Below are 18,721 nucleotides of genomic sequence, written 5' to 3'. Positions count from 1 at the left end.
TAGACTATGATGTGATAGGGGGATCTCTGATATGATGGGTCTTCTGATCTGATAAGAGAACCTTTAATGTGAAAGGGACTTCTGATGTGATGGGGGAACCTTTGATGTGAAGAGGACTTCTGATGTGATGGGGGAACCTTTGATGTGAAGAGGACTTCTGATGTGATGGGGGAACCTTTGATGTGATAGGGGGATCTCTGATTTGAAGGGGACTTCTGATGTGATAAGGGAACCTTTGATGTGAAGGGGACCTCTGATGTGACAGGGACATCTGATGTGATAAGGGAACTTTTGATGTGATGAGGAACCTCTGATGTGAAAGGGGGTTTCTAATGTGAAGTTAATTTAATCAAGGTAGTGGTGTAGTAGTTATCCCAGACTCAAGTTTCCCATTGATTAGTAACATTCATGTTAATTTAAACTGGTGTGCTTTGAGATTTTGCATACTTTTAAAGAGTTCTGCGAAAAAAGGTTTATGAGATGCTTATAATAACGTAGCGTAATTGTTACTCTGTTGCATTCAAAGGTTTTTTTTATAAATTGCTATTTAAGGCCTTATTAGCACTTAATTAGCCCTAATCAGCCTCAATTAAAGTGGATGTAAACCCACTCTCATCCTTTCTAAACTACTGCCATAGTGGATATCTATAAGGATATACATGCCCCCTGCATGTATCCCTACCTGTCAAATGTCTCCCCTCTGTCTGTTATGAGACCCGAAAAACTGCAGATTCTGTGGGCGGGTCTGTTGTCTGGAGCTCGGTGGGTGGAGTTGTGAAGTCAGTAGACTCCCCGCCCACCTCTACATTCCCCTTGTCAACATGCATTTTCTCCTGTGTATTTCTTACACTGAACTTCTGCTATGATCACTAACATTCAGTCAAAACCCAGAAAAGTCACCACATGACTTCAGCAGGCCCAATCATGCTGAAGTGTGAAGCAGCCAATCCTGGGAGAGCTGGAGAAGAAAGGAGGAGGGGATCTGAAGTACACAGAATGCCTCTCTCAGGCTCTTGCATGAGATATGTAAATCACCTGTCACTCACAGCAAGGGGGAAGAACTGACTCCTATTTCTCTGTGTGTCAGTTTTTATCTCACTGAAAAAAGATAAGAGGACTGCTCAGAGCTGGATTAACTGTTCGTGGAAAGACTGGGCACAGATGACATGAAATCCTATACTGTGCAAGGTGCAAGCCTTAATGTAAAAAAAAAATTGGGTTTACATCCACTTTAACTTATTTTCTCCCTTTTATTTTTGAAACCATTTTTTATTTATTTTTTTATTATTAATTTTGTTCATTAATGCTTATAGTGGGGGTTATTACTGGGAGGGGCTGGGGAAGACCCGGCTGTCATGGTGCACGTTGGCACCAATGACAAAGTCAGAGGCAGATGGAGTGTCCTAAAGAACGATTTTAGGGACTTAGGTGCTAAATTGAGGAAAAGGACCTCCAAGGTAGTGTTCTCAGGAATACTACCGGTACATCGAGCCACACCAGAAAGGCAGAGGGAGATTAGGGAAGTAAACAAGTGGCTGAAGAGCTGGTGTAGTAAGGAGGGGTTTGGGTTCCTGGAGAACTGGGCCGACTTTTCAGTCGGTAACCGGTACTATAGAAGGGACGGACTGCACCTAAATGAGGAGGGTGCAGATCTGCTGGGAATGAAGATGGCCAAAAAGTTAGAGGGGTTTTTAAACTAGGCGATGGGGGGGGAGGGTCTAGAGACAGTGATAGCCAGCGCGGAAGATATTCCAGAGGGTAGTATTGGGGGCATTAGTGGTAGGTTAACCAAAGCACAAAAACACAAGGTGAGTATAGTAGCAAGTCCTAGTTGCAATCTCGAAACACCCAATACAAGGACAATATGCGACCAGTCTAAACTATGTGGCATGTTCACCAATGCCAGGAGCATGGCGGACAAGATGGGTGAACTAGAGATACTGTTGTACAAGGAGGATTTGGATTTTGTGGGAATTTCAGAGACCTGGTTCAACAGCTCTCATGATTGGCTGGCAAACATTCAAGTGTATACCCTATACCGCAAGGATAGAGAGGGTAAAAAAGGGGGAGGGGTATGCCTATATATCAAGAATAATGTACAAGTGAATGTGAGAGATGACATCACTGAGGGAGCTAGGGAGGAGGTGGAATCCTTATGGGTAGAGCTCCAAAGGGATGAAGCTAAGGGGAAAATAATACTGGGAGTATGCTATAGGCCCCCTAACCTGAGGGAGGAAGTGGAGACGGATCTCCTATCACAAATTGGATTAGCAGCAAGGATGGGAAGTGTTATCATAATGGGGGATTTTAATTATCCAGACAGACTGCGGCGGAGGGAACCGCGCATTCACATTTAAGGCTCGCCAGTTCCTTAATGTCTTGCAGGACAATTTTATGGGTCAGAAATAAAACATTATTGGATCTACTGATTACCAACAATACAGACCTGATCACAGATGTGGAAATACGGGGCAATTTAGGTAACAGCGATCACAGGTCAATTAGTTTCAGTATAAATCACAAAAATAGGAAACATGAAGGGAACACAAAGACACTGAATTTCAAAAGAGCCAACTTCCCTGAACTACAAACCTTGCTAAAAGGCATAAATTGGGATAAAATATTAGGAACAAAGAGTACGGAGGAGAGATGGGTTTGCTTTAAGAGCATATTAAATAAGGGCATTAGCCAATGTATCTCATTGGGTAATAAATTTAAAAGAGCGAACAAAAATCCTGGATGGCTTAACTCCAATGTAAAAATGCATATATAACCAAAGGAGAAGGCCTTCAAAAAATACAAGGTTGAGGGATCATCCTCAGCATTCAGACTTTATAAAGAATGCAATAAGAAATGTAAGGGTGCAATTAGGACGGCTAAGATAGAACATGAAAGACGCATAGCGGAGGAGAGCAAAAAAAATCCCAAGAAATTCTTTAAGTATGTAAACAGTAAAAAAGGGAGGACAGACCATATTGGCCCCATAAAGAATGAGGAAGGACATCTGGTTACAAAGGATGGGGAGATGACAAAGGTATTGAATTTATTCTTCTCCTCAGTATTCACGAGTGATTCGGGGGGCTTCAGTAACCAAAACTGCAGTGTTTATCCTCATGACACAACACAGGAAGCACCTACATGGTTAACAGAGGACGGAATTAAAATTAGACTTGAGAAACTTAACATTAATAAATTACCGGGACCAGATGGCTTGCATCCGAGGGTACTTAGGGAACTCAGTCAGGTGATTGCCAGACCGTTGTTCCTAATTTTTACAGTCTATTGACTGGAATGGTACCAGCTGATTGGAGAAAAGTCAATGTAGCACCAATATTTAAAAAGGGCCCAAAAAACATCCCTGGGAATTACAGACCAGTTAGCCTAACATCAATAGTATGTAAACTCTTGGAGGGGATGATAAGGGACTATATACAAGATTTTAGTAATAAGAATGATATCATTAGCAGTAATCAGCATGGATTCATGAAGAATCGTTCTTGCCAAACCAATCTATTAACCTTCCATGAGGAGGTGAGTTGCCATCTAGATAAAGGAAGGCCCGTAGACGTGGTGTATCTGGATTTTGCAAAAGCATTTGACACAGTTCCCCATAAACGTTTACTGTACAAAATAAGGTGCGTTGGCATGGACCATAGGGTGAGTACATGGATTGAAAATTGGCTACAAGGGCATGTTCAGAGGGTGGTGATAAATGGGGAGTACTCAGAATGGTCAGGGGTGGGTAGTGGGGTTCCCCAGGGTTCTGTGCTGGGACCAATCCTATTTAATTTGTTCATAAACGATCTGGAGGATGGGATAAACAGTTCAATCTCTGTATTTGCAGACGATACTAAGCTAAGCAGGGCAATAACTTCTCTGCAGGATGTGGAAATCTTGCAAAAAGACCTGAACAAATTAATGGGGTGGGCGACTACATGGCAACTGAGGTTCAATGTAGAAAAATGTAAAATAATGCATTTGGGTGGCAAAAATATGAATGCAATCTATACACTGGGGGGAGAACTTCTGGGGGAATCTAGGATGGAAAAGGACCTGGGGGTCCTAGTAGATGATAGGCTCAGCAATGGCATGCAATGCCAAGCTGCTGCTAATAAAGCAAACAGAATATTGGCATGCATTAAAAGGGGGATCAACTCCAGAGATAAAACGATAATTCTCCCGCTCTACAAGACTCTGGTCCGGCCGCACCTGGAGTATGCTGTCCAGTTCTGGGCACCAGTCCTCAGGAGGGATGTACTGGAAATGGAGAAGGGCAATAAAGCTAATAAAGGGTCTGGAGGATCTTAGTTATGAGGAAAGGTTGCAAGCTCTGAACTTATTCTCTCTGGAGAAGAGACGCTTGAGAGGGGATATGATTTCAATTTACAAATACTGTACTGGTGACCCCACAATAGGGATAAAAAATTTTCGCAGAAGAGAGTTTAATAAGACTCGTGGCCACTCATTACAATTAGAAGAAAAGAGGTTTAACCTTAAACTACGTAGAGGGTTCTTTACTGTAAGAGCGGCAAGGATGTGGAATTCCCTTCCACAGGCGGTGGTCTCAGCGGGGAGCATTGATAGCTTCAAGAAACTATTAGATAATCACCTGAATGACCGCAACATACAGGGATATGTAATGAAATACTGACACATAATCACACACATAGGTTGGACTTGATGGACTTGTGTCTTTTTTCAACCTCACCTACTATATAGTGTTAAAATGTGAAAAAAAAACCTGGTATTCTCCTTTAAGATACCAAAGGAGCTCTAAGAAGGACAGTTAACACGGCACTATTTGTCTGGTAGACAAATACAATATGTTATTGTTTTGTAACTTTATAAAAAAATGTGTTTAAAAAAGAACATATTATTAGTTGTCTATGGCAGAGCTATGCTTTGTTGCAGAGGTAGAGATGTTTTTTCTAAATCTTGAATAAATGATCCCTAAAACTGGTTCTGCAATAAATGTAAAGTACAAAGAGACTGGTTCTCTTTAAATGAAACCATAGAATTTCGATGAATAGCGTTTCAGCCTGTCAGGGAATATGAAGGCTGGCTTCTCTCTGGATGTGGACAATGTGGTTTCAGGCAGAATATCTATTTGTGAATTCATGAATAAATAATGGAGTGTAAACAGGCTAAGCAGCCGCCTACACAGCGAGTTCTGAAAGCCGCATTACTAACTGTCCTCCTCGTACTGACTTCACACTGTATTGTTACCCTGATAAAGTATCTGAGATTTTATTTTTATCTCCCTCCAGCACGGACTTCCTGGGGACGAAAGAGGCCTCTCTGCTGCTAATGGCCATGTTTCTCTTGGCGGTGTTTTATCACGGACAGCAGGTAAGGCAAACATGTCCTTCAATGTCTCATTTACATATACTCGGTGGCATTTTATGATGAAATGACTTTAAAAATGTTACTGCCTCTTAACGCCGACACTGTTGTCCTCTTGTCTTCCGGAACACTTGTAGTTCATTTATATCGACAAGTACAAGTTTTTATAATGTGGGAAGCAAATACATTCTCATACTGAATAATAAGATGGCTTAGTACGGCCAGCTGAGAATTCCTGTATGCGGCGTTATCTTCTAGCAGGCTCGTGTAGCTGCTTACTTTTTGAATGTCCAAAAATGTTGGTGCAAAGCACATGGTTTTCTGAAGGCAGTTTGAACTTTCATTTATGTATGCCTGGTACTTTATACCTTTGCAGTATTTTTTGCTTCCATGATGCCTGTGAACAATGGTACAAAGAAGTGGTCTCCAAAATTGCAGCACCGGGGCTGGATGTGGCCCTTTGCGTGTGATTATCAGGCCCTTGGGCAATGTTCCTCCCAGTGATACAAGCTATTATTCCTCCCACTATTCCTACCACATATATAATGTAAATGATAGAATAATATTCCTCCCACTGGTACCAACAATGGGTCACTATTCCTCCCACTGACACCAACAATGGGGCAATATTCCTTCCACCGACACCAACAATGAGGGAATTCCTCCCACTGAAACCAACAAAAGGGCACTGTTCCTCCCATTGACACCAACAATGAGGTACTGTTCCTCCCACTGATATCAATGAATGGACATTATTCCTCCCACTGACAGCAAGATGAGGCACTATTTATTCCTCCCACTGATACCAATGATGGGGCACTATTCCTCCCACTGATATCAAGCATGGGACATTATTTCTCCCACTGACAGCAACGATGGGGCACTATTCCTCCCACTGATACCAATGATGGAGGGGGGATTCCTCCCACTGATACCAATGATGGGGGAATTCCTTCCACTGATACAAATGATGGGGGGATTCCTCCCACTGATACAACGATGAAGCACAATACCTTCCACTGAGCCTAACAAATGGATACTATTCCTCCCGATACAACAATGGGACACTATTCCTCCCACTGACACCAATGATGGGGCACTATTCCTTCCACTGACCCTAACAATGGGAAACTATTCCACCCACTGTCACGATCAGGCGTCAGGCTTGAAGACCAGTTGCTATAGCAGTTGCAGGACTACCACCGACCAGCAGGATAGGTACACAGGCAGTCACCCTGGCAGATGACACTGGCTCACCTGAGGTGCGGAGCCTAAGTACTAGTGTTCACCAGAGCTACTGATGGTGGAGATGGATTTAGCTGCATGCTAGTACCAGGTCGCGGTCCTCAGGTTTGCCCCACAAGGGTGTGAGCAAGCTGGGGTCCAGAAGCGGATGAACAGATAGGGATCAAACAACACAGTGGTCAGTAAACAAGCCAAAAGGTCGGTAACGGGTAGTTGCAGGTTGGGGGTCAGGCAGTCGAGTAGTCAAGGAACAAGCCAAGGGTCAATCACGAGTGGTAGCAAAATACAGATGACAGCAGGGAAGATAAGAGCAAGGCACTGGCTGAGAAGGCACAATAACCTGGCAAAGAGGAAGTGCTGAGACAAGGCTTATATAGGAAGTTCATGGGAGGAGCAAGGAGTTCAAGAGTCAACAGCAATCAAGACACAGGGCAAGGTTATCCAATGGATCAGATAGGATTGTCCAATAAATCAGGCAGGGAGCTGTCCAGCATCCCATATAGCTCAGTGGGATGAGTCGACACCAGACACTGTAGAGGTTCCAGGTTCGAGCCCAGGTCCTGACAGTATTCATGTCCTCTGGATGTCTTAGGGCTGGGTTTGTGAGGAAACTTCTGGTGGAATTCTCTTGTTAATCTGGGGGCATGAACGTTCTCCTCAGGCTCCCAAGAATTTTCTTCTGGTCCATATCCTTCCCATTGGACTAGATATTGTAGCTTGTTTCTAAAGATCCTGGAATCAAGAATTTTCTCCACCACAAATTCTACTTCATCCTCTACCTCAACAGGTGGAGGAGGTGGAAGTATTCTTCCAGAAAAGGGATTTTCATGAAATGGTTTAAGTAGTGATATGTGAAAAACAGGATGAGTTTCAGGATCAGGAAGTTTTAAGCGAAAGGTAACCAGATTGATTTGAGAAGAAATCTTACATGGTTCTACAAACCTCTGGCCCAGCTTTGCAGACGGAACATGGACCTTCAAATTTTTGGTTGATAACCAAACTTTGTCACCCACATTAAAGGTAGGAAGTGATCTGCGATGTCATTTTCATACCCCTCCTTTAGGAGATTCAAGAATGTCTTGAAACCTGTGGCCCCTATGAAGTTCTTTTGAGGCAGGATAGTAAGTACATTCAGGGTTGTCTTCCTGGCATGGGGCACAATACCTTCCATTGACCCTAACAATGGGACACTATTCCACCCATTGATACAACAATGGGATACTATTTTTCCCACTGACACAAATTATGGGGCACTATTCCTTCCGCTGACACCAATGATGCTGTGCTATTCCTCCCACTGAAACCAACAAAAGGGCGCTTTTCCAGGGTTGCCAACCGTCTGTAAATTTACTGACAGTTTGTAAAAAACATTGGGATTTCTCTCGTCCATAAATGTTCGTAAATGGAAGCAAACTGGCTGTAAAGTTATAGTAGCTGACTCCTTTCTTTTGAACTTTCAACTAGCCTGCTGGCGCCAAGATGCCACCACTGGCCAGGGTTGCCAACCGTCAGTAAAGTTACAGAGAGTTTGTAAAAATCTGTGATTTTTACAACTGTCTGTAAATATCAGGGGCTGATAAATTTGTTTTGCTGTGTTGACTTTTTAAGTGTAAACCAGGCAAATGACTTGATATGGGTATTGTCAGTGTTTGCATATTGTGTTTAAATATCAATTGTCCTAGTTTTTAATAGGAGTTTTGTCATTTTTCAGGTTGTCAGTAAAAAATTATACATTTAATGGTGCATTCATTATCAGAGAGCAGCATTGATTTGTGTATTTTTTATCTGCTTGGAGTTCAGATTTAAAGTAAGGGCAGAAAGCTGCACAGCAGGAGAGAGGGGGGTATAGAAATATAGATTGTTGCATACAGGATTTCAGCTTTACATACTTTATGTACGGGTTCAGAGATCTACATTTCAAATGCATTTGGAAAGTGTTTTAAAAGGCTCTCCAGCTGTGTGCAGGGGGTTTGCAGTACAACAAGAGGAGTACGTGATGAAGAAGAATGATAATATACCAGGAAACCTTTTTTATTTCTTCTCTGTCTGGATCACCAAGCCCCTGAAGGTATATGTACGGATAACAACTGAAAAGATAAAAGGGAAATTGTTACACTTTGGGGAAAAGCAGACACTAACTAGATAGTGTGCCTCTGTGTAATTTCAAGGTAATATAATAAGTAAAAGATGTTGAACCACATATTGGTGCAATATTTGTCTGCTGAAATAAAAAGCAAGATAGATAGATAGATACAGTGCCTTGAAAAAGTATTCATACCCCTCGAAATTTTACAACCAAACGCAAATGTATTTTATTGGGATTTTATGTGATAGACCAACACAAAGTGGCACATAATTGTGAAGTGGAAGGAAAATGATAAATGGTTTTTGAATCTTTTTTACAAATAAAAGCATTGCGTGCATTTGTATTCAGCCCCCTTTACTCTGATACCCCCAGCTAAAATCTAGTGGAACCAATTACCTTCATAAGTCACCTAATTAGTAAATAGAGTCCGCCTGTGCGTAATTTATTCTCAATATAAATACAGCTGTTATGTGAAGCTTTCGGAGGTTTGTTAGAGAACCTTAGTGAACAAACAGCATCATGAAGACCAAGGAACACACCAGACAGGTCAGGGATAAAGTTGTAGAGAAGTTTAAAGCAGGGTTAGGTTACAAAAAAATATCCCAAGCTTTGAACATCTCATGGAGCTCTGTTCAATCCATCATCCGAAAATGGAAAGAGTATGGCACAATTGCAAACCTACCAAGACACGGCCGTCCACCTAAACTGACAGGCCGGGCAAAGAGAGCATTAAACAGAGAAGCAGCCAAGAGTCCCATGGTAACTCTGGAGGAGCTGCAGAGATCCACAGCTCAGGTGGGAGAATCTGTCCACAGGACAACTATTAGTCGTGCACTCCACAAATCTGGCCTTTATGGTAGAGTGGCAAGAAGAATCCATTTGTTAAAAGAAAGCAATGAGAAGTCCCGTTTGCAGTTTGTGAGAAACCATGTGGAGGACACAGCAAAAATGTGGAAGAAGGTGCTCTGGTCAGATGACACCAAAATTGAACTTTTTGGCCGCAAACCAAAATGGTATGTGTGGTGGAAAACTAACACTGCACATCACCCTGAACACACCATCCCCACCGTGAAACCTGGTGGTGGCAGCATCAAGTTGTGAGGATGCTTTTCTTCAGCAGGGACAGGGAAGCTGGTCAGAGTTGATGCGAAGATGGATGGAGCCAAATACAGGGCAATCTTAGACGAAAACCTGTTAGAGTCTGCAAAAGACTTGAGACTGGGGTAGAGGTTCACCTTCCAGCAGAACAAGGACCCTAAACATACAGCCAGAGCTACAATGGAATGGTTTAGATCAAAGAATATTCATGTGTTAGAATGGCTCAGTCAAAGTCCAGACCTAAATCCAATTGAGAATGTGTGGCAAAACTTGAAATGTGCTGTTCACAGACGCTCTCCGTCCAATCTGACAGAGCTTGAGCTATTTTGCAAAGAAGAATGGGCAAAAATGTCACTCTCTAGATGTGCAAAGCTGGTAGAGACATCCCCAAAAAGACTTGCTGCTGTAATTGCAGAGACAAGTGGTTCTAAAAAGTATTGACTCAGGGGGGCTGAATACAAATGAACGCCACACTTTTCACAATCACATATTGTATGCATGAAGGTAAAAAACCTTCTGTGTGCAGCAGCCCCTCCAGCCCCCCTAATACCTACCTGAGCCCCCTCTCGATTCAGAGATGTCCACAAGAGCCTCGTCTCTCCGAGGGCCCGCACTCCTGATTGGCTTTTGGCAGCAGCAGGACCCATTGGCTCTCGCTTCTGTCAATCACAGCCTGTGAGCCAATCAGGAGACAAAGGGGGCAGGTCAGAGTTGTGGTTCTGTGTGTGAATGGACACACAGAGCCACAATTTGGGAGCACGCCTGCTTGGTTCCCGCCAGAGCAAGCTGCTTGCTATGGGGGCACCCGCCAGGAGGGAGGGGCCAGGAGTGCTGGTGTGGGGCCCTAAAAGAGGAGGACCCGGGCTGCTCTATGGAAAACCATTACACAGAGCAGGTAAGTATAACATGTTTGTTATTTTAAAGGAAAAAAAAACAAGACTTTAATATCCCTTTAACCCCCTGTTTGTGTGTGTGTGTGTTTTGTTTGTTTGTATGTTTTTTTTATTTGTTTTTTCTCTCTCTCTTTGGTCATCCATCTGTATAGTGGTGGGGGACTTATTGTTATTTATTTAGACACAATAGTTGATGGACCTTCAATATAGGTTCTCCCTAGTTGATGGACCTGCAATATAGGTTCTCCCTGATGTTTGGGTATAACCTGTAGAATGCTGTTAGTTTTTAATCATGGTTTGTAAAAGGAGGAAATGTAATTGGATGTTTATCATGTTTTTATTGTATGGATGTATCTAATCCTAAAAATTGATATTGAACTTTTTGTATGTTGTTTAAAAGGAAAAATTAATAAAATAGAGATCAAAACACCCCCTTTTTTTAACAACGCTCTGTAAATATCTGGTAAATGAGGAAACCAGTTTGCTGGTGTTTTGGAAGAGGGAAGATTGTCCCATTCTTGCCTGATACAGGATTCTAACTACTCAACAGAATTTTGTCATTATTTGGCATTTCAAGATGTGCCAAATATTTTGAATTGGTTAAAGGTCTGGACTGCAGACAGGCCAGTTAAGCACCCAGACTCTTCCACTAGAAAGCCATGCTGTTGTCATAGGTGCAGTATGCAGTTTAGCATTGTCCTTCTGAAATATGCAAGGCCTTCCCTGAAAATAACATCATCTGGGTGGGAGCATTTTCTTGTCTAAAACCTGAATATATCTTTCAGCATTGATGGTGCCTTTCCATACACACTATTGCACCCCCATACCATCAGAGATGCAGGCTTTTGAAGTGAGTGCTGATAACAAGCCAGAAGGTCCCACTCCTCTTTAGTCCGGAGGATGTGGCGCCTACAATTGCCAAAAGAGAATGTCAAATTTTGATTCAACTGACTACAGAACAGTTTTCCACTTTGTAATAGATCATTTGAAATGAGCTTTGGCCCAGAAAAGATAGCGGGGTTTCTGGATGATGTTCAGATATGGCTTCTTCTTTGTATGATGAAGCTTTACCTTGCATTTTTGGATGGCATGGCAAACTGTGTTTACAGACAGTGATTTTCGGAAGTACTTCTGAGCCCATGCAGAGATGTCCATCACAGAATCAGGCCTGTTTTTATTGCAGGCCATCTGAGGGCCCGAAGATCACAGACATCCAAGATTGCATTTTGGCCTTGTCTCTTGAGCTGCAGATTCTGGGAATCTTTTAATTATATTATGTGCTGTAGATGATGAGATATTTAAAGTCTTTGCAATTTTATGTTAAGGAACATTATTCTGACAATGTTGAACCTTTTTTTAGACACAGCCTTTCACAGGTTGGTGAACCTCTGTCTATCTTTACTTCTGAGACACTCTGACTCTCTCAGATGCTCTATTTATACCTGATCATGCTACTGACCCATTACCAATTAACGTAATTAGTTGCAAAATGTTCTTCCATTTCTTCCTTGTTATTACCACCTACTTTGCCAGCTTTTTGCTACCCTGTCCCAACTTTTTGAGACGTGTTGCTGCCATCAGTTTCATATTTTTACCGTTTAAATTTTCTATTGTGAATAAAATTTGGCCTTATGAGATTTGCACATCATTGCATTCTGTTTTTATGTAGATTTTACACAGCGTCCCAAATTTTTGGGAATTGCAGCTGTATATATACAGTATCTCACAAAAGTGAGTACACCCCTCACATTTTTGTGAATATTTTATTATATCTTTATTATATCTAAGATTGCCAAGACCCTGAAACTGAGCTGCAGCATGGTGGCCAAGGCCATACAGTGGTTTAACAGGACAGGTTCCACTCAGAACAGGCCTCATCATGGTTGACCAAAGAAGATGAGTGCACGTGCTCAGCATCATATGCAGAGGTTATCTTTGGGAAATAGACGCATGAGTGCTGCCAGCATTGCTTCAGAGGTTGAAGGGATGGGGGGTCAGCCTGTCAGCTTTCAGACCATACGCCGCACACTGCAAATTGGTCTGCAGGGCTGTCATCCCAGAAGGAAGCCTCTTCTAAAGATGATGCACAAGGAAGCCGCAAACAGTTTGCTGAAGACAAGCAGGCTAAGGACATGGATTACTGGAACAATGTCCTGTGGTCTGATGAGACCAAGATAAACATATTTGGTTCAGATGGTGTCAAGCGTGTGTGATGGCAACCAGGTGAGGAGTACAAAGACAAGTGTGTCTTGCCTATAGTCAAGCATGGTGGTGGGAGTGTCATGGTCTGGGGCTGTATGAGTTCTAGCGGCACTGGGGAGCTACAGATCATTGAGGGAACCATGAATGCCAACATGTACTGTGACATACTGAAGCAGAGCATGATCCCCCTCCCTTCAGAGACTGGGCCGCAGGGAAGTATTCCAACATGACAAGGACCCCAAACACACCTCCAAGATGACCACTGCCTTGCTAAAGAAGCTGAGGGTAAATGTGATTGACTGGCCAAGCATGTCTCCAGACCTAAACCCTATTGAGCATCTGTGGGGCATTCTCAGACGGAAGGTGGAGGAGCGCAAGGTCTCTAACATCCACCAGCTCCGTGATGTCGTCATGGAGGAGTGGAAGAGGACTCCAGTGGCAACCTGTGAAGTTCTGGTGAACTCCATGCCCAAGAGGGTTAAGATAGTGCTGGAAAATAATGGAGGCCACACAAAATATTGACACTTTGGGCCCAATTTGGACATTTTCACTTAGGGGTGTACTCACTTTTGTTGCCAGCGGTTTAGACATTAATGGCTGTGTTGAGTTATTTTGAGGGGACAGAAAATGTACACTGTTATACAAGCTGTACACTCACTACTTTACATTGTAGCAAAGTGTCATTTCTTCAGTGTTGTCACATGAAAAGATATAATAAAAAATTTACAAAAATGTGAGTTGTGTACTCACTTTTGTGAGATACTGTTAGTAGATAGATACTCTAAGATAGATACTGTAAGATAGATACACTCACCGGCCACTTTATTAGGCACACCTGTTCAATTGTTTGGTAACACAAATTGCTAATCAGCCAATCACGTGGCAGAAACTCAATGCATTTAGACATCTAGACGTGGTGAAGAAGACTTGCTAAAGTTAAAACCATGCATCATGGGGAATGGAGATTGTGGGTGCCAGACGGGCTGGTCTGAGTATTTCAAAAACTGCTGATCTCCTGGGATTTTCACGCACAACCATCTCTCGGGTTTATAGAAAATGGTCCTAAAAAGAGAAAATATCCAGTGAGCTGCAGTTGTGTGGAGGAAAATGCCTTGTTGATGTCAGATGTCAGAGGAGAATAGGCAGACTGGTTCGAGATGATAGAAAGGCAATGGTAACTCAAATAACCACTTGTTACAACCAAGGTATGCAGAATACCATCTTTGAATGCACAACACATCAAACCTTGAAGCAGATGGGCTACAGCAGCAAAAGACCACACCGGGTGCCACTCCTGTCAGCTAAGAACAGGAAACGGAGGCTACAATTCGGACAGGCTTACCAAAATTGGACAATAGAAGATTGGAAAAATGTTGCCTGATCCGATGAGTCTCAATTTCAGCTGCGACATTTAGATGGTGGGGTCAGGATTTGGCATAAACAACATGAAAGCATGGATCCATCCTGCCTTGCATCAATGGTTCAGGCTGGTGGTGGTGGTGTAATGGTGTGGGGGGATATTTTCTTGGCACACCTTGGTAATTATTATGTACCTGTTTAAAGTTATTTACTTGCCTGTTTCTCATAACCGCCTTACTCTGTTATAGAATGCAATGTTTGTGAGCTCCTAAACACCCCTGAAGAAAGCATTGAGCTCTTCCTGAAATGCTTTGGATATATTAGGAGCAGTGGCGTCACTACTGGGGGATGAGGGGGCGCCCCCCCTCCCATGGATGACACCCACAAGAGGGGTGACACCAGGCCCACATGTCCTAACAAGCAGGACATACTGCCAGGCACCGCTTCGCTTAGGATCGGCACCAGCATCAGGCAGCCGCTATTCAGTCTCACATTCCCAACCAACGTCCTCAGCTGATCCCCTCTCCTGATCCCGTAAAATGCCACTCAGTCCAGTGTCCTCCCCAGTCCTGGGGCCCCTCGAGTCACTTCCATTCATTTCTTTGCACGGAGCCCTCCAGTGCATACTTTTGCTGGACAAACAAACTTCCAACACATTGGTGCAGCCTATGAGAGCTGGCTCCATGGAGGACACCACAGGCTTGTCTCCCAGCCCTGTCCCTTTACAGATGCAGAGATCTTCCTCAGAGAGCCCATGGAGTGGAGATGCGGCCTCTAATGCTGATCATCCTCTCTGTACTTCTGGAGGGAGCCAAAGTGACAATAAACAAGTGCTTGGAGGGCAGCCAGCCGCAGCTCTCTATGCCTCATGAACTACAACAGCCAGGTGGACACAAGTGCCACAGCCAGACCATGCTGGGCAGAATCTACATCAACCTGACCCTGCACCATGGTCACGGTGAGTGAGACAATCCCATCTCCTCTGGGAACAGGGACCACCCCATCTCCTCTGGGACAGGGACCACCCCATCTCCTCTGAGGACAGAGACCACCCATCTCCTCTTGGGACAGGGACCACCCCATCTCCTCTTGGGACAGGGACCACCCCATCTCCTCTGGGACAGGGACCACCCCATCTCCTCTGAGGACAGAGACCACTCATCTCCTCTTGGGACAGGGACCACCCCATCTCCTCTTGGGACAGGGATCACCCCATCTCCTCTTGGGACAGGGACCACCCCATCTCCTCTGGGGACAGAAACCACCTCGTCTCCTCTGGGGACAGAAACCACCCCATGCACAGTGGTGTAGTGGGTAGCACTTTCGCCTAGCAGTAAGAAGGGTCACTGGTTCGAATCCCAACCACGACACTACCTGCCTGAAGTTTGCATGTTCTCCCTGTGCCTGTGTGGGTTTCCTCCGGGTACTCCGGTTTCCTCCCACACTCCAAAGACATGCTGGTAGGTTAATTGGATCCTGTCTAAATTGTCCCTAGTATGTATGAATGTGATTTAGGGACCTTAGATTGTAAGCTCCTTGAGGGTAGGGACTGATGTGAATGTACAATGTATATGTAAAAGCGCTGCATAAATTGACAGCGCTATATAAGTACCTGAAATAAAAAAATAAATAAATCTCCTCTGGGGACAGGGACCACCCCATATCCTCTTGGGACAGGGACCACCCCATCTCCCCCATACACCATTCCATACCCTATCCCATCTCCCCTGGGGACAGGGACTACCTCATCTCCCCTGGGGACAGGGGCCACCCCATCTTCACTTGGGACAGGGACCAACCCAGTTCCCCTGGGGACAGGGACCCCATGTACACTGATATCTGACTGTAATACACCCCCATCCATGACAGTGCATGGGTCGGTGTGCCAGGACTGACCGCATCATATACAGATGCTGGTTTAGGGTGCGCACCATGACCATGCACTGCTGGCCCAAAACTAGCCTGCCCAGTGTCCTGCAGGGCACTGTGGTAGGCTAGACAAGGGATAGCTTGATGCTCTATCCTGCCCAGTGTCTACTGCTCTGTACTGCTGTCACTCGCAGCGGCAGGACAGAGCACTGTGGCAGGCTGGGGGGGGGGGATTATATAATAAGGGGAGGTGACACCATGTTTTACCGCACCAGGTGACACCAACCCTAGTGACGCCACTGATTAGGAGAGTGTCACTCAGTTGTACATACCCTCATAAGTCAGCAGTTTTACTGCTGATGTTTTTTATTATTAATGTACCATATTTTTTTATTCATGGCTGCATAAATAAAAGTTTTATGTTTTATACAATACAAAATATCTTCTTTGACCCAAGGTAATATGCCTACATGAGGATGCACGCAACACCTGTGCATCCCTGTGTGGGTAAATACAGCTCTGCACGGGCGTACAGTATTAAACACCCTGTGCGAACAAGGCCTATACTCTTAGGTTTGGGAAAGCATACAATTCAGCGCTGGGTGTTCATGCAGCCAATCACCACTCCAGCACAATGTCACATGGAGGCAGGGGGATAGTCCGAAACCCCCTGTACCAATTCCCTTGCGCTTTCTTTGCTAATTAAAAAAGATACATGTCACAGTCCTGCGTATTTAGAATGTAAAACATTTTCGTCTTCTGTCTGTTTTCCTTCTTGGCGTCCAGCTTTGTTTTTCTTTGACGGCCTCAGTCTGATCCGTTTTATCTTGCTGGCAGCAGCTGTTATAATCACTTTTGTGGCAGCTGCCCTGAGTTTTGGCTGACAGGAGACAGAGCATTATGACAGTCGCTTCTATACCAGCAGCTGGGCAAAGCATGCATCAAGATATCTCATCTGACATTGCTGGCAAGGAGAAATAATCCCATGCACATATGTGTGCGCATACCATTTCTATAACTTTATTTACAAACACTTTACCGCCGGGCCTCTACTCTTTCTGCCTTGTAAAGTTGGTTGAACAGTTTATTTTGAAACCATGTTGACTAAAGTGAACTTTTCATCAAATAGGCAAATTCATTTTTAACTTTTTTAGCAGGCGATTGATTGCTTTGTACAACCTCTGTGTAGAGCTACCACCGAAGGAACCGCTTAGTAATTTGGGTTTTCTGTTCTGCGCCTTGACTCCAAGAACGACCTCAGCCCCTCTGACACACCTGGTTGGATAAAAGTCACTGCAAGCATCTATAAAGACACAATCATGTACACCTTTAACTTGGTGGTGAGCTAATATAAGGAAATAGACACAAGGCCATTTAGCGGTAAACTAAATGTATTGGTGCAGTTTAGAGTAGATGATGGTACAAGCATAAATGAGCACACAGCAGATAAATTCAAACACAGTCTGCTAGACAAGGTAATCACTATGCCAAGGTAGCTTGAATAGAGTTTTGTACCACTAGACTGTGAGCAACTCAACAAATTCAGCGACTGCAATGTGAGTTGCAATTTTATAACTAGTCTGGGGTGCACTCTAGAGGTGGTTGTACTATAGCCCAGGCCTCCTGCAGAACTATTCTTACCCCCACAAGCAATAGTAGAAGTCCTTGTAGGGCGGCTTATCTGGATGGAGAGTCCTATACCCTCCCCTCCTGCCGCCTTGCGTAGGGGCCTATCTTGCAGTTGGTGCATATAAGCATAGTCCCCATGGCTGTTTGCATGCAGTATTATAAGTTATTGGGTAAGTGCCTAGTCCTTTTACGTATAGTTTCCAATAAAGACAACAGGCTGTGGCCACTCAGCCCTCTCACCAGTTCAGTAATACAGCCACAGAAGTCGCACAGCATGTAAGGAGTGCTCTATTTACCCAGTGTTACAGCTCTAGCATCGGTGCAGCACTGGACTTCCTCCGGTAATGGCACAGTCTCAGTACCTGCGCTCTCCAATCTTCTCTTTCTTGTCTCCCAGCTGTAAGCCCAATGCCTCTGTCCAGCTACTGGCAAGTCTGGATGGGGAATGTGCTCACTCTAAACTCCCACAGCAGAAAGACTGTGCTATTCAAACGGCAGCCTGGGAAGATACCCCTCTTTTCTCCTCCCCTGTCCCGGCTGTATTTCATTGAGTAATATAAGTGCACAATAGCTCTCCCTTCTTGGACTTCAATTTCCACACTCCACTTGCGGCCAGCATCAATGTCTGTGGAGCACTGTTGACTCACCCGCTCCCCCTTCTGTTGGGAGGCAGCAGTGCACTGAAGTCCAGCTTGTCTGTTTGGTCACAGCTTAAGTGTGCTGCAGACAGTATTACAGCTTGCTCCTGCAGCCAAGTACCTGGCTACATCTGCATGTTAAAAAAAAAAAAACACTGATCACTTACCTCACCTGCTGAAGCTCTGGTTCCAACCCCGTGTAAGCTCCATGTTTGAGCTTACGCAAGGTTAATTTCTAGTAAGGTTCACCTGTTCAAATCCTGTTCTCCTGAAATAGCAAGACTAATGTGCAGTTTTACCTACAGTAGCCGCCATTCTCTTAAGGCTAGTATACCTACAAGTACTTTGATGGCATCCAG

General features: G+C 44.1%; 1 protein-coding gene across 2 annotated transcripts in view; it reads left to right on the top strand.

The window, feature by feature from the left end:
• ADCY8 (adenylate cyclase 8) overlaps positions 1–18,721 on the top strand; it is a 424,989-nt gene that overhangs the window by 352,287 nt on the left and 53,981 nt on the right. For both annotated transcript variants that reach the window (XM_073632262.1, XM_073632261.1), the window contains one exon: positions 5,268–5,349. In XM_073632262.1, coding sequence (XP_073488363.1) covers positions 5,268–5,349 — 82 coding nt within the window. The remainder of the gene's footprint in view (positions 1–5,267; positions 5,350–18,721) is intronic.

The sequence above is a fragment of the Aquarana catesbeiana genome, linkage group LG05 (assembly GCF_042186555.1).
Source record: "Aquarana catesbeiana isolate 2022-GZ linkage group LG05, ASM4218655v1, whole genome shotgun sequence".
Lineage (NCBI taxonomy): Eukaryota > Metazoa > Chordata > Amphibia > Anura > Ranidae > Aquarana > Aquarana catesbeiana.
The sequence above is the reverse complement of the archived record's forward strand: the minus strand, read 5'-3'. Positions and strand labels throughout refer to the sequence as shown.